Below are 17299 nucleotides of genomic sequence, written 5' to 3' on the forward strand. Positions count from 1 at the left end.
TGGATTTTTAAATATGTCACGTGAGGGAGCACATACGGTCACATGGCTGTGACGTAATCGAACCGCACCCACACCTGACGACACTGCAAGTGAAATGACTTCTCGAGGAGAAAGACACGGGATACGGAAACGGAGAAACATGAGACAAAGAAAACCACAAGGAATCTTGGTAATCATGGAAACGACCATGACTAAAGAGTACTACGTATGTAGTAATAGTCCCATAGCTAGATTTAACCAATACTCTATTTCGGTCAAATGAAACCCGACCGAAATCGAGTCTGGGTGAAGCGGTAGAGAAACCACCATCATTTTCGACATTTTCTTAACATTGATCGCAATGTAATAATAATTCAAAAAAGCTGCTAAATTAAAAAGAAAGGCATTGAGAATTACATAATCAGAAGGATATCATCCCATCCGCTGGTACTTCATGTAGCCTACTTGTTTTCAATTACCTCAGTTTGATGAATAAACATTTTCCCTGATTTAAGCTTCCACGGCAAAGTGTACAGTTATTTATGGCAACCTGTACGGTCATTATTGTTCATTCCCAAGCACGCTCATGCGTATAACGTCGAAGGTTAATTAAAATTATGAATCAACTTAAGGTTTTTTAAAACTTCTATTGCTCAAAGGTACAGAATAGAATGAAACAGGACAAATATAGGATGCTACCAGCAGTTAACTATGATTTTATGCAGGATATGGAAAGTGTTCAATGCTGTAATTTTTCGTACGTGTCATTATACGACATCATATTCTTAACAACCGCTTCAAAGCTTTCGAATAATATCCAAGAAGCAAGACAAGTTGTACAGCTTAAACTGTATGAAACCTAAACGCGATGAAATGAAATTCGTCTTTCTTCATATGAAAATGTCACCTTCCAAAATATAACTTTGGAGAAAACATTTGGGGACAACAACAACACATCGAATGAAAATAAACGAGCATCTTCAGACAACATTATTCCTATTCATGGCAGCACTACAAAGCCATATGACTGAATAGGCTCTTGAACTACATCGAGTCCCACATTAAAATTATCCAAAATATATTAACATTTTCGCATGACATTGTTTTTATTAAACCGGAATCACCTGTGGTTGGTCTTACTAAGTCCGAAATCACAAGAACGTTACCGAAAGATAAAACAACTACGCAAAATTTCACAATTTATTTCTCAGCATTTGCAGCGAGATAAATTGTGCAATTGTGCAAGGTTGCTTTTTCTTTCCCAGTTAAGACGTAATATCACCGTCAAAGCTTCTACAGTTAACGTTATAGCTGTCGTAGTTCAACGATAATTTAAAATCATGCAATTTGATGGGATCAAGACAATATTTGATTGAGGTGAAATAAATGGCCGCGGAGGAAATAACAAGCATTACGTGAGAAATAACCGATGATTAGCTTATTAAACAGATACGCGACGTTCAATCTGTGTTACTCATCCCGTTCTACCCGTTTTTTAATAGCAATTTCTATCCTTTCTTTTGACGATTTAGTCAACAGCGCTCAATCTCAGAGCACATCTCAATTATTTTAGTTGGGGCTGAAGAGAATATTTTTGCAGGCACCATTTGTGACCTAAGAGACTAAAAACAAATTTTATTTCAACTACGCCCGGCACTATCTTGGCGTTTATAAAATTTAGTGCTTCAGAAATAAGATTAAATACGGGCATTGATAGAAATAATCAACCCTTTTCGGAAAACAAGCATTTCTATCCGATAGTGAAATTCAAAGGCAACTAAACTGAAACAATAGTTTTCGTTTTAAACTAATTAATTAGGAAGAGCATTGGCAAGATGAGCGACCCAAAGTATTGGACATGGAGCTGATAATAGGCGTCCAAACGTTAGTTGTGAAATTGATGAAAAAGGTTACCTACCTCATCTGTAACCTGCCCAGCTTTGAGCTGCAATTCCTGCAGCTCCGACTTTGGGGGACCATTTTCAGGGGCTGCGGGCTGCGGAGCAGGCATCTTGTCTCTGTTCGAAAGAAGAAGGGAAAAAATGTAAACATTAGACACTGAAGGAAACAATGGACTGAAGGGAAAAAAGACAAAGAAAGACACTGAAGGGAAAAAGAAGAGAAAAATGTAAAAATCAGACACTGAAGTGTTTGTAGAACATTAGTAGGACAGACAGAAACGATGACAAAATGCTCACTAAAACTACAACTGAGAAAATAGAACGGAAAAGTCACAACACCATATTCTCAAACACACGGAAACACTTATAATGGCTTAAGTAGCACAAGATATGGACTCTGGGTTCAGCTCGAGATTTTCAAGGTTTTCCTGAATCGATAAAACGAGCTGAAGTTCTTGAAATAACCTTATCAGTCTGAAATACTGTGCGGTATGGAAATAAATGCAGAAGGGAAGTTCGACTCCATTCACCGGCAAACGTAAGCAGCAGTCGACAATACATCACTCCAAAAAAACCGCAGAACAAAATAGTATCCAACAGCACAGCGGAAGATATCTTTCCGAACACTCTCTCGAATAGAAGCGAAAGAAAGCACCATTAGCTCATATAAAAGCACTCGAAGCAGGCTTGTTTATAGACCATTCAAGTAACAACAACAAATCCAATACTTCAGCAAAACATTTTTACTAAAGAAAGACGAGAGTCAAGCCGCAGAAATCATTATATTAAGGCTCTCGTGACCTCCACTATCAACACGCAATCGCTGAAAAGCGTATCAACACAGTTCGTAGGAAAAATATACCCTCCAATTTTATTGGTCCAACAATTACATATCAATAGAATATCACAACCTTGAAATCGAACGACTGGTTGGATAGAGCCTGAAGAATGAGATTTTAGTAGCGAAGGAAAGTATGGATCAATAAATACTCAAAAATTAATTTTAAAATCAGGTCAAATTCAAGGTAACGCACAGGAAGTGGGTCAATGCCATTAGTATGGTAATGACCCATTACATCGCCGGGTCCCGTGAGGAAAGCACTTCTAGTCACATAGGGGAGACTCAGAAGTGTAAATGGATCATCAAAACTTTCTTATAGCCAACCGCTGGGGCGAATCGCTGCAGAAACATGATTCGGGTACATATAAGTACATGTGAAAATAGCACATGATCTGAAAAAAACCTCAAGTTGGTAGTGTTTTTAAAGATAAAGGGAGATTGGTATCTTTTTCGATCGCATTTCGAGTAAACAGACGGCGCAGGATGAAAGGTTTCGATGTAGTTTCGCCCAATATATTCAACATGTCTAGAAATGTACTAGAAATGCGCCATTAATGCTAGCAAAATGCAAATTATAAAACGCTATTAATATAGTCAACAACATAAACTATAGATGAATAAGGTAACTAAGACTATAACCGATAGAAAGTTCCTATCCGTCATCGGTCTTTTTTAGCCAGTTCTTTCCCTTCATACTTCTAAGTCTGCATCGATACATCACAAAAAATCCCCAAAAATATAAGTTTAATTACATATTGTATATTTAACTGCCCTTACAGGGGCCCTTGTGGTGTCTCGCAAGGTTGGACGCTAATGTAGAGTGAAAAATACTCTCCCGAAAAAACCTGGCAGTGTTATGCGTTGCAAGGCAACATCAAGCTCTAAAGGATATTATAGGCGACTCCCCCAAGCAAACGTTCAACACAAAACTAGGTATAGACAGCATGTCGCAATAGTAACAATTATTATTTTAAATCAGCTTCTATGCGTCGTCAACATTTTACCCAAATTAAGTGGATTTTTACGCAGAGGTACGCTAAACATAGGTTTTCAACAAGACTTCTTGATTCCACTGACTAGCAAATTTCAGCGATACTTTTAAGGGCAGCCTTGGTGATTGGAAAAAACATTAAATTTTTCTCGAGCATGTTTATTTAATCTGTGAAATAAAAGAGGCCACACAGTGGGCCCAGGTTTGAATCCCGGGTGCAGCAGATATTTCCAGGGTTATCCCGATCCCTACTGGTGCATTGTGGAGAGCACTTGTGAGTAGAGAGAAAGTACGCCGTGCGTCGGATAGGAGATGGGAACTTCAGTCCCCTTGGCGTCTTTCGTTAAGAATAGGCTAAATACCGACGCCGGTTTTCTCTCCACCCTTCATACTTTCCTTATCCCTAACGGCGCCAATGGCGCCAGCTGTCGGTCGCCACCTAAAACTACTGATATGAAATATAATTAAACAGGATTTCAAAACGAAGTGCCTTGAACTTAAAACTACTCGGTTCTAATGTAGTGATTCGCAGAAAATATTCGCACTCGAGTCCATTTTTGGACTGCATCGACAGATTTAGACCTCCGGCAGCCTATTAGAAGACGGACATATGCCTGAAATCAACGGGTACTTGCTTAAAAAAGTCGACTTATCAAATTTCCGAACAATAGAACAAAATGGCGACTCTTAGATTTTAATTGTTTATAAATTGCACCAATTTTGTCTAGAGTATATTATTCCATGTTTGATAGATAGCATACGCAATTTAAAAAGTGTCGTCATTTTGAATTAGAAGGGCACGTGGAACTAAACTCATCTACGATAATGCCTTTAAGTAGATTCTGGGCGTTGGTCATCGGGACTTATTCTTTGTAATTTTTGCCGACTCCCAGAATGCACCACAAGCCAATAATTGAGCAGGGCAGTCGCGGATGGAAGTGCTGTGCTCTCGGAAACAAGCATCGGATACGAAGATTAGTCAAACGAACGTCGAACCAGTACGTGCGAAACGTTATAACTAAACAGCATCCAATTTCCTAGGCGACAACCACACCGGAGGTATCCCCGCGCGGCCGGAGTTCCTTCTGTACGGAGAGAGGGATTCCCGAGAATGAGGTCTCGACTGCAACCGTTGGAAACGAGTCGGTGAGCGGAAGCGCTGCGATTCGGGTTCTCATAGGAGGTCGGCTGCATCCCTCCCACGGCCCTCATCAATATTTCTCCTCGAGGCATGGGAAATTATTATGCCCGCTTTTCACTGATTAACAGAAGTTGGGGGAGGAGGAGGCGGAATGCGCATATATTACGCACGAGGTGTGTTCACAAAGTAACGGGAATTTTGTAATTTCGCATAGTGCACGGCTTTAAGAACCATGAGTTCTGACCACAAGATCAAACGATCGTTAAAGAGTGGTACTTAAAAAGTTCAATCCCGTTTTCGTCAAGCAAGATAAAAAAACATCCATATTTGTAGCGAAACAATTCATGGCCCTTTGCACCACCATGAGAACTGCAACTACTCACACTGCTCACTGCTTTTTCGTGAATATTTGGTCAAAAACAGCACTGTAATGATGTCCCAGCCTCCATATTCGCCAGGCATGACCCTCGTGTGACTTTTTTCTATCCCCAAAAATAAAGTAAACCTTAAAGTTTCGTCGTTTTACAAGCATTGATAACATTAAAAACGCATGGCTTAGAGAGCTAAAAGTTATGACAAAGATCGAGTTACAGAAGTGTTTCGAGGATTGGAACAGGCGTTGACATAAGTATACCTGTACATATAATATCTTATGAGGACTGCTTAGAAGGGGATAGTACTAATCTATTCGAATAAATATAATTCTTTCCAAGTAACTGAATTCCCCGCTTTTTAGTTTAAACACCTCGCACGTAATCATCTTCGAAAATGCAATGTTCACTCATTCCCTTTTGGAAATTCAACCACATGTTTTAGACTCTTGTTAACCTGGACTTATTCAGCTCAATATTCTCAATAATTTTCCATATATTTTCCTTTTCACTGGTGAGGTATTACAAAAGTTTATTGTTGTCAAATCGACTGAAATTGAACGGCGAATAATGTCTCCATGTTCAAAACTACCATAAGCACAGTAGAAATAGTATCAACGCTGACAGAAACACAAAGAATGAGTTACAGGAATAATTAAATAACTTAGAGCGTATTTAATTATCAGAGAATAAAATACGCTATGATATTTTCACGGTACTTTCTAGTGCGATATGATCGAAATGATCGACCTCAGTTGAATGGCGATAAATACAACGAAGGTGGATTCTAAGTATCGAACTCGGCCGTGGTCGATTATGAGCTCGCAAGAGTGATGTACTTTACAATACATTTTACAATTCGACTCCCCTCAACAAGTGAAGTACCCCTCTTAATTTCAATGAGCATCAATTTATAAAAATGAATGGCTAGAAAGTAGCGATTAATCAAACCATCAAACAGTTCATATGGGGATTTTATGAACAATATTTTAACATAAAAATCTATACTTAGGGTTGTAAAATTCATTACTGACTTAGTCGACGAGTATCCTTTTGATTGCAATGGAAATATCAGTGACATTGCCTATAAAAACTAAAAGAGACAATTTCACAAGGACCACTGAGATAATATATTATTAATTATAAGCGGAAAGCTTCGAAAAGGCCAAAACAGTTTACGTTGAATCCCCATTGAAATAAATATGTTCATGAATAAACTTTAAAGACTAAGAGATTCAATTGTTTTGTTTTTTAAAGGGATCAAAATTGTGAATAAACTATAAAATTTACTTTTCAGAATTTTCGACAAAAGTTCAATAAAAAGTTCTTAAATTTATCCGCTATCATTCACTGTCAACACTGATTATATATGGGGAATGAAACGTTGTCTCTAGCAAATTCCAAAGAAACTGCGGGAGATGCCGCAACAGTAACTTTTAACGGAGTCATCCGCTAATGTGCATTTCAATGCAACAATTTCAGAGCGTAAAAATCATTCGCCTTGACTGGGACTCGAACCCAGATCCCTCAATATCCGGTCGAGTGCTTTAGCCACTTAAGCTACCGAGGCCTCGGTAGCTTAAGTGGCTAAAGCACTCGACCGGATATTGAGGGATCTGGGTTCGAGTCCCAGTCAAGGCGAATGATTTTTACGCTCTGAAATTGTTGCGTTGTCTCTAGCGTCGAATAAACTTAAGAGCTCCATTAATGAATTGAAATCATTGAAGAAACGTCATTTCCTCAACATTTATTGCCACCGCAGTAATTAATAGATAACAAGTTTTATTACCAAACGCTCGACACTACTTATCCTTAAAAAATATTATACACGCACATGTCTGAGTTCTGATTTTAGTAATTATATTTTAGAAAACTATTCATTCGGAGGAATTCAGAAATTAGTTGATGATTTTTAGAACACAAGTAATATTTACCAAGAATATTAAAGCAGTTCAACAAAATAATATATATATATATATATATATATATATATATATATATATATATATATATATATATATATACAGGTATGTGTATATATATATATATATATATACATATATATTAAAACCTAATTCAAAACGTTCTTGCGCTTTCCAGAGCCCGCTATTCAAAGCTACTTGTTAATCGATATGCCATTTTGGATTATACTCATTGTAGTGAATTTAATACAACGCATTGCACATGCCTGGATACAGTACGATTGCAAGTACATTACGATAGGGTTAGTTTTCAAATTGACTCGCAGATTTGACAAGTGGGTTTCAGAACTAATATTTAATCTCTTTGAATTTCTAAGGGTTTTCAAATTTTCCTGGTTTCTAACACCCAAAGGAATTGCCACTTTGTTATGGCGGGCGGGGGAGTCCCTCTTAATCCTCCTAAATTCTTTCATTCAAGTTTCCACGATATCCCAAAAAATGAAAAACCATTAAAGTCTCCGCTCGATTCGGAAGTTTAATTAGGGTTTTGCAACACGAATGGTGGGAGGGCCAGGTGGGATAGAAATGTTTTGATAGGCCCGCTCCGTTTCAAGTCTTTTAATTGACCTGACCCAACCTTGATGAAAAAGTATGGAAGAACCATTTAAGACGGTGTAATAGGATACGGTTAAAACAAATGTTTGCGGTAAAGTGGTTATTCCGCAAGGACGCCAATGCGGTGTCTTTGGTAACGGAATATTATTTTCAGAAACGCCATTCAACTACCAAAATAAACTCGGGAGAGCAGGTGAAGGTAAATATTAGAAAAGAGGGAGAATAAAGGAGGAGGTCTCATACGCTTCCCCATATCCCCAAATTCCTTCCAGCAGTTTCAAACTTCGAATATAATTAAATAAAATCGGAAAAATTACAAATACATTTTGAGGGTGTTAAACAAACGGGTCTGATTAGTATCTAATTACTTTCCCGCAATACTAGTGTACATTCATTTATTTATGGAGTATGTAAAATTTATTATAATGCTTCTACTATGAGTAATAAATTATTCATTTAATCATTTAAAACCGCGGTGTCATTTTCCACGGTTCACTCCGTATTTTTGCATATTTCCGTTACTTCTTATGCCACAAAAATCATTCATTATCATCAAACCTTAAATAGCACTAAAATTAAATTTGTCAATACCATGCCTCCTCTCAGCTTGGATAAATAGAGATGAAATTAACTACAAAATGGGCTTTTAATTGTGCTCCTAACGATTGAAAAATTTTCAACATTAGCCATGCAGAAAAATATAAAGTTGGATCGCAAGGTTTATCATTTAGTATCGGATCCCATGCATCAGCACCTGACAGTGTGAAGTTTGTAAATACTTGTATACTAGCGTTTTTGTTAGGTAAAAATTAAATCCTCGACGATTGGTTTGTAAATTCCAAAATCTAGGAAAAAATTTGCTCAAATTTGAAAATTTTATAAAATTATTTATATTATAGTAGGCAATAACCTGAGTTTTTTAATTAAGCCATTACAGAGTTAACTTGTATTTGTCAAAAGGTAGACAATTATAGTTTGTGACTGTCATTTTTTTGCTTTTATCATTAGCCAATTTTGACACAATTTATAAAATTTGGAAACTACTAAGTTCGCTTTACCTATAATCAACCAATATGTCCAGGAAGTCACAAATTAATTATGCTAATGATCTTAATTAATAAAAATAGCATAATTTTTGTTAATTTCATTCTTTTTAATAAAATATGCTAGGAAAAATTCTGTAAGGTTGTTATAAGCTTAAATTTTGAAATTTCGCAAAGCCGTTCTAACTGGATTTTTACGCACGTGCATTTATTACCACCCTAAAAGAAACAAACATAAGCAAAAAATGGCGTTTATGTCGATGCATATCGACGCTTATGGTACAAAAAATATATTCAAAAGATATATTATAAACCTGAACATAAAAGAAAAAGTAATTCTAAAATAGTTAACTGCTTAAGAAAGACTTTGAATGATTGATATATGTGTCTATTAATGATGTCATCGTGTATGTGATTAAACTTTTACGAAATATTCGCACTGTATTATTTAATGGGTAATTTAGGTTTTCCCAGAGTAAACAAGCTTCGAGTAATTTTGCATTGGTATTGAATAATGGAATCTTTGATCACAATTCAGAAACTATTACAGTAAACATGAGATGAAAAAGGGTCTCGCGGAAAAGGCTCATTTAATTAGACCAAGGCTCAACAAACTAACTAGAAAGCCACGTTCACTCCCATGTAATGCATAATTAGTTCATTTGAATAGTCAGGCCATAATAAAGTAAAAAAACTATTAGTAATTAATGTTAACTGAAACAAATCGCCGCTCTTGCAATCGTAGGCATAATTGGAACAAGAAATATACTCGATTCAAAGAAAGACAGCGAACTATAATGTGCCATTCAGAGATAAATCGCCTTTACAGAAGTTATTGAGAGCTCTGGATTGTCATGATCTTTCTTACTAGTCATACGAGGGTCATCCGGAAAGTAGTACCCGTTCGTGAAATAAAGACACAAAAGTAAATATTAACAAACATAAAAAATTTTATTTGAAAGAGGATACTTTAAACTACTTCTCAACATAATCTCCAAGCAAATTAAGGCATTTGTCATAACGTGTGACAAGTTTCTGTATTCCTGCTGCATAGTCCTTCGCCGCCAGCTCATTGAGATACGCGAGGGACCCATCTTGCACAAATTTTTGCATAATGCAGATGGTGTTTAACAATTTCATGAACAATTGTTCGAGAAACATTGGGAAAATGCACACAGATGTCATCAATTGTGACGCGCCGATCGTTCCTCACGAATTCGTCAACTGAGCTCACCAGTTGGTCTGTAATGACAGACGGTCTCCCCGAACGCTCATCGTCGTGTGTGTTCCCCCTCCCCATGTTGAAGTTGCGACACCACCGCCGAACAGACGACTCGTCCATTACATTGTCTCCATACACCTCCTTTAATTGGCGATGAATATCACATGGGCGAACGTTTCTTGCATTGAGGAATTTAATCACTGCCCTCACTTCACAACTGGCGGCGTTCTCAATTTTTTTAAACATTGTAAACAATCACAGAAACAACACAGGCAATGCTAGCGTCACGCAACTTGGCTCAGAGAAGGCAGACAAGCCACTGAAGCTATCTGACCTCGTCCAGCGGCTACTCGCGTCGTCAGCACTTCATGCGGCACGAACGGGTACTAGTTTCCGGATGACCCTCGTATTTAGAAGATTTTTCAAGAAAACAAACCAAATTAATCTTTATTCATTTGTTTTTAAACACGCGATCAAAAATATCACTACTTAGTCTCATAAATATGTATATGACTACGTTAAATACTTTAAAATAATTACTACCGACTATTTGCGCTTACTGCAGTTGGTGTTATTTCTGCAGCAATATTTTAAAATGCCATTCTATTATTGTCAATCTAGGTTTCGACTTTTTAAGGTAATTTGTGAAAGACATTTGTACAATACTACGGGAAATAATTGAAAATCTTTAAGAAAATCTTTTGGAAATCTAGAATTGAGTTGATGAATAATTGATCGATGCAGCATTTTGTTCGAGTTCCACCACATCACGCCTGAACCTACTCAATTTGTAGAATTGAGTTTGTTTAACTCCAATTAACTCTCTCATAGAACGTTAGAATACTAAATAGGTTGTTTGAGTAATTTTCATGTTTAGTTTCATCATGCTCACAGGAATGAGATATTCATATTCTACCTGGAATAGTTGAAAATGAATAAAATGCTACAACGTACCTTGATTTAATTTAGAACGCCGTTCGTAAGACCTTAAATGAGTTCTACGAAAGTTCTCGCAGGATGGTAAATACTTCAGGCGGGAATGAATTCATTATCTTTTTGTCGCAATGTAGAAACCAGAAAATTCCACTCACATTATCACTCAGTAATCAACTTCCTTGAAACGATAAAATTTCACATCCTGGACTATAGACCATGATAATTTGCATCAGCTTTTTTGAAGTGATAATAATTCAATTCCTGTCTAATTAAACCCATAGAATTTATTCTTCAATTAAAACTCATGATAAATAAAAAATCTTAAATTACGATTATAACTACAAGTATCCATGACGAACGATAAGTAAATCAGCAGGAGTAATTTCAAAATAAAAGTGGCTCAGTGGTAATTTCTTTCAGACACCAATTCATCCTGAAGTATTCATTTCTCCGTTTTTGAATTATATGCGGCATAATTCACATATTTCATCGTAAGCTCAGTCAAAGAGGTTCACATTTCATTGTAATAGCAAATTAATGAGTCCCAAATAAAAAACGTGATGAGAGAATAAACGAACTCATCGCTTTAAATATTCATCTCGTTAACGAACTGTCAGCCACAGGATTTTCATTTTAATTAGAAAAATCTTATTTATTTCGCGGGAAATTACATAAATTAGAAAAGAAGCTGCTTTTCAAATCAGTGTTATCTTTTAAATAATCCCTCGACCATCTTCCTCCCCGTCATTACTTTCAGTTTAGTAAGGAGAGCACTCCATTTTTCTCCATTCTTTGTTAAGTTCTTTACTGCTTCATGACTTTCATCTCCCATACTTTTCTCAATTTTTGCACAGCTTTTATCCGTGGTTACATGACCAGTCGCAGACATTCCCCTGATCTTCCCATACATTTCATCTCTTACGAATTCCTGGAATCTAATGCTGTGCACAATATAGACATAAAAAACATTCCAGTGGGAATATTTTCATAATTTCACGCGGAAATGATGGTATTTATGAAAGCCCTAAAACGACACTGCGTTGCTAGCCTATGCGGTTAGTTAATATCCCTACCATATGGAGTTAATAAAAAATAGTTAGAGAGATTTTCATCGAGGTACATATTCAAATCGCAAAAAAAATTTTTAAACCTTCACACTAAATAAAAATTACTGGTAATCAACGCGCGTTTCCACTGGCACAGTCATTTTCAGGCACAAGACTTACAAACCGCAAAAATGGTGGGAAACCCGAGAAGACTTCCGACAGAGAGCACGCCAGAAAAATATCAAATCCTTCCGATACAATGAGAATTTATCTTCCATGGACAAACCTATCCCTACTTCAAGAAATCAAGAGTGCTGTGCATCACATCATGGGCTACTGTGTGGTCACATCACAGTCAAATCAAACGTGCCGCAGAGAAAGATTCCCTTTCGGGCGCCATGACGCCTTTTCCCTTGCTTCGGGAAAGGAGAATCCTCACGGTATGATAGCCAAGGGTCCTCTAATTCGTAAATTATTTTCACCAGGCAGGCCATTAAGAAACTCCATCTCAGGCCGGAGTAATTAACTCGAAACCCCGTACTTTCACCACATCTACGATATTTTACCCTTAGTTTATTACCCAAATCATATGTTTGTTATTAATCAATCTGCGCTCCGCGTTTATTTTCCGAATGGAACTTCCTTTATCACTCGACCTACCATTTAATGTTCAATCCAACACAATGCTTGCGAAGCTATAACACCATTTCCTATTTATTAACAAAAGTCATTCCACAACCAACAATTTATGTGGAAGCCCCTCCGATCCATTGTAAAACTTTCCAAAGAAGAAAATAAGTAGTTCTAGTCTATAAGGACTGCGAATAAGAAGAAACATTCACGCTTTCTACATTCCCCATTGAAATGTCGATAGCCCATGTTTAAAAACTTTAGATGGGGCAAAATTTTACCGAGGAGAATAGATTCCATATACTAATTCATTCAGTTTCTTCGTGCCAGAGAAATTAGCGTCAAAATATATAGAAGATTAGTAGTAAGTATATAAAATGGTAGATTATCATGAAAAATATGGGCACCCGAAGAAAGGCACCCGCAGCATACTTTTCACACCACCTGCGCTTCAAAAAAAAAACCACAATTTACACTTGTTAACTCGGACGCTCAAAAAACTCAAACCCACGAAGAGCCCCTCTTTAGGATACAAAATTCCGGCGGCGAAAAAATGCGTTCGCCGAAAGAGTAAGAGAAGGTGCAAGCATTAAATCTTCCCGATTCTACGATAAAACCACGGAGGAGGCGCCAAGACACGTACTTATATTCGAGAGAAGATGGAAAAGGGTAAAAGCTGACTCCCGCGGGCTCGAGATTTATTAACGGGTACAAAGGTCGCCTTCTTCGAGCTCTTTACGACAGGTCTTTCCTGTTGAATGTGTGTGTGTGCGTGAGAGATAGAAAGAAGAAAGTGGCTGAATGAAGGTTCAAGAATAGCTAAGGAAAGGAAGTGGCAAAGGCTGGAGGATGGATAAGAAGCGAGTGAAAAGGGAACCCAGACAGACACACACACGCACACGAAAAGTGAATATTTGAAGAGGATCCGAGAGCGGAACGGCAACGGAGTGGTGCGCTCCGTCTCCGGCGGCCGAGAGGCGCGCGGGGGGGCGCCTGTCGGACGGAGCGGTGCGGAGCTCGCCCAGCGAGGCCACGTTGGCACGGGTGCGCGTGCAATCGCGTCTGCGCCCATGAAATCCGTTTCCCGAAACCATCTGCCGCCAACATATTCCGGAGAAAATCTACATCAGGTCTTAAGAGGTCGCAAGGAATGGGGTTAAGACGCCAACCTGCAATCACGTAATTATCATGTAAGTGAACATTTGGCACGGAAAAACTTTGAATTAGCCAAGATTCCAGGTTTCCCAATTATTGTTGGGTTGTCCTATCCAATACCCTTACCCCTTATTACCATCTTACACCCTTAAGGGTTACTGCTTACAGCATTTTGCCAGGGTATAAACCACAAGATTTTTTAATAGCTTGTAGGGGTCTCTTTTATATTCATGAATGCAAAATGGATGTCGTAGTACAGTGGACAAAGTGATCGACAACCGACTTGAGGGCTCTGGTTCGATTCCCGCGCACACGCTGTGTGATTTTTCGGATACAAGATATTTCTGGGAAATCAAAGGCGGCACAGGAAACGGAACTTGCCCCCTTACCTTGATGTGTGAATTTCATACCCCGTTGGGCTTAGTACTGATGTAGCTCTACCCTCACCTATCCAATCGACCTTACATTATAGCTACGGTTTTCTGCTTTTGTGCTATACACAACACCTTCAGTTTGATGAAAAGCTAAATCGTGGACTCACTGTTTTTTACTTAAATGGAAGTCAAATATCGATGTAAGCTTACTCTACGCCCCTAATTCTTCTGATGCACCATATAATAGATATTTTTCAAACTAATTGTCGACGAGTCGTCAGGACTCGGAAGTAAAGCATCAATCACGTTTTTATTGCGCACTATTTTCCATTAACATAGGCATACATACCCACTACGATCCGTTTAATTAGTCCCGAATTTGAGACCAAAGAGAATATTCAAAGCATAACCGCAGGAAAGGGAAGGGAGATTGGAAAATAAAACCCATCAAACACGATGTAGCTGAAAGGTTACGTCGAGCCGAACTTTCAAAAGTATTAGGATATTTTTTAAGACATCAAGGTAGGTAGGAGTTCCCCTCCCTCACTCAAATAAGTTTTGCGAACCCGAAAAGTATGCAAATATTTATTCTCTTCGCGCAGAAAGGTACACACTGAAATATAAAATTCGTCCAAATATGAATCCCTCAGCAGTTAACCCACGAAATACGGTCATGAATACTTGATTGTAGCAACAAATGAAAATTTCACCTTCTACATTTATCAGTATTGCACGACCTCATTAAAATGATTAAATCATCTTCGAGGTTATATCCATCAATTCAAAATAAGAATTCAAATTGCAAAAATAAGTTGTATTAAGATTCGGGATATTTGCTAGGAGTTCATGCAGAAGTGTACACGTAACTTAGCGAAAATAAAATCGAACTGTTTAATATCTAATCGCTATCGTAGCTCTAAAGCAGCGGCATGTTATTTAGAACAGGAAAGGGGGAGGTCAATCCCGTTTTAGTTACAGAAATGAAGGTGTCTCTTAGGGATAGCTGACAAAGACTAGTAGCCACGCATTCCAAAAGAATCTTTGCCTTAAAAAGCCATTAATACAGAAATATAAGTATCTCTATTGATTCACTAGGATATTTTTGCGAAAGTACGTCCATTCAAAGGGTATATTGAAAACTGAATGAAATAATTTCATTACTCAAGAACGCCTAGGATTCGTTGCGACAAAAATGGCCATTAGAAATCCTTTTTCTCTTTATTCTTCTCTCTAACAATTCAACGTTTCCCATTCTTCTCCATGCCCGTATCACAAAACCCTTCAATGAATTACCATTCTCTTTGTTAAAGTAACAAACCACTGGATATTATTTCCTCTACACTCTATTTAAAATATTCAATGATAATGTTTATATCTCCACTCAAGAAACCGCCGTCATCAGAAGATTGCAGTCGAAGCAAGAAAAATGATGAAAATAAAGAAATGTAGGGAACGTAGCTTTTTTCGAAATACGTGGATTGAGAAAAAACTAGCTTTTCCCGACATTTAGATTTTTAAAATGTGATAAAAATTAGGAGGCAAGATCCACCGTATGTGGTATCAACTTCAAAAAATAGAAGAATTTTACTTCAGAAGCATAAATATCAATATTAAAATCATTTAAATCAGTATAAACCGTTTCAAAAATAGCTAAAATTCTTGCAAATCCGAAGAATATCATTATACCTTAAGACACACTAATACTCTCCACAAATATATATTCAAAGGGATTCATAACAAAATATTCTTTGGAATAGAGAATAATATATAAAATTTTAACATAGAAATTGAAATTCGAAAATCAATCGGAATAATATTTTAACGAGCGTTGCAATTTTTACTCCAAGAGAAAACGAAACTTAGATAATATTACCACGAAATATCTACACATATACCAATCAAACATACTTAAACGAATTAATTTTCTTCTAATTTTTGTCAGAATAACATCTGCTAACTTTCGAAGTGAAAAGTCATAGGACAAACTTTATACAATTGAATTAGTATGAAGTACCAGCTAAAAAGATATAGATTAAAAATACGTCGAAAAAACCCTTATTTTTCGTAGTAGAGTGGAGTTCACATCTGCAAATGGGATATTATATAACCTTTGGGATCTCTGGAGAGGCGAGAATCGCATAGAGTTCGAAACCGTCTTCACTTTAGACAGTGGAGCAAGGTGGTGCATTTGTAATCGAAGAGACAAGTGACATAAAAAAATTGAGAGATGCTCGACGGAGAGAAATGGGACGCCTAGGATGGTTGAGGGGAGAGGGGCTGAAGACGGGGAGATGGCAAAAACTTAGTGATTGATGAAAAAATAAAAAAAGGAAGGCACCTCTATAAATGTCACCCCACTCGTTCCACTCGCCAATCCTTCTCCTCCATGACGGAGTAAAACGGAAATTTCGCGAAAAGGTCTCAAGAGAGACTCCCCGTGGAGCAAAGGGTGGAAGTGAAACTCTGGAACCAGGTAATGGTTCTCGGTAAGTGTCTGCGAGGGGCGCCCACTCTCCCTCGGTCCTTCCCTCCTCCCTGCAGCCCGCGAGTAAAAAGAACTACCGAAGCCGGAGAGCGATCCTCTGAAAATAACTGGCACATTACTCGAGTGAAAAACCATCTGAATCACCGTTCTAACTCGTTGGTACGGTGTAAACCCACATGCAAAAACCTCCACTTATTCCCTGAAATGCTTCAATAGTTATGAAGAATATGTAGAAACTACCAATATTCAATTTAGCGGAAGTAGTAAAATTAGTGAATTTCCTCCTAACGAGCTCTTAAATATTAAATCTGTTTCCCACAAAAAGGCATCACAATACCACATTAAACGGTGTTTTATTTTTCCGATTGAGATATTAAGGGTAAAATTAGCAATATCATCTATCAGTGCCGCCGGGAAATTCAACAAGTTTATATTGTTCCGTTAATTCAAAATTAATGGCTTCAACAAAGTGGCACCGCAAATCATCCATGTCATAAAGGTAATACCTATTTTTCTGAGTCTGTCCTAAATATACACATTCCCATTCCGCCTAAAATAAAATAACGTAAACTACTCGTGCATATAATTATTGCAACAAATAAATATGGCGATGAATTGGGCGGGGTGGAAATTTTACAAACACGAAA

At 37.5% G+C, this 17299-nt stretch overlaps 1 protein-coding gene across 10 annotated transcripts in view; it reads right to left on the reverse strand.

Annotated features, from left to right (window-relative positions):
• Positions 1-17299, reverse strand: part of Snap25 (Synaptosomal-associated protein 25kDa) — a 513578-nt gene that overhangs the window by 195244 nt on the left and 301035 nt on the right. For all 10 annotated transcript variants that reach the window (XM_071597947.1, XM_071597944.1, XM_071597946.1 and 7 more), the window contains one exon: positions 1898-1997. In XM_071597947.1, coding sequence (XP_071454048.1) covers positions 1898-1990 — 93 coding nt within the window. In that variant the 5' untranslated portion in view covers positions 1991-1997. The remainder of the gene's footprint in view (positions 1-1897; positions 1998-17299) is intronic.

This window comes from Hetaerina americana, unplaced genomic scaffold, assembly GCF_022747635.1.
Source record: "Hetaerina americana unplaced genomic scaffold, ioHetAmer1.1.p SCAF_9, whole genome shotgun sequence".
NCBI lineage: Eukaryota > Metazoa > Arthropoda > Insecta > Odonata > Calopterygidae > Hetaerina > Hetaerina americana.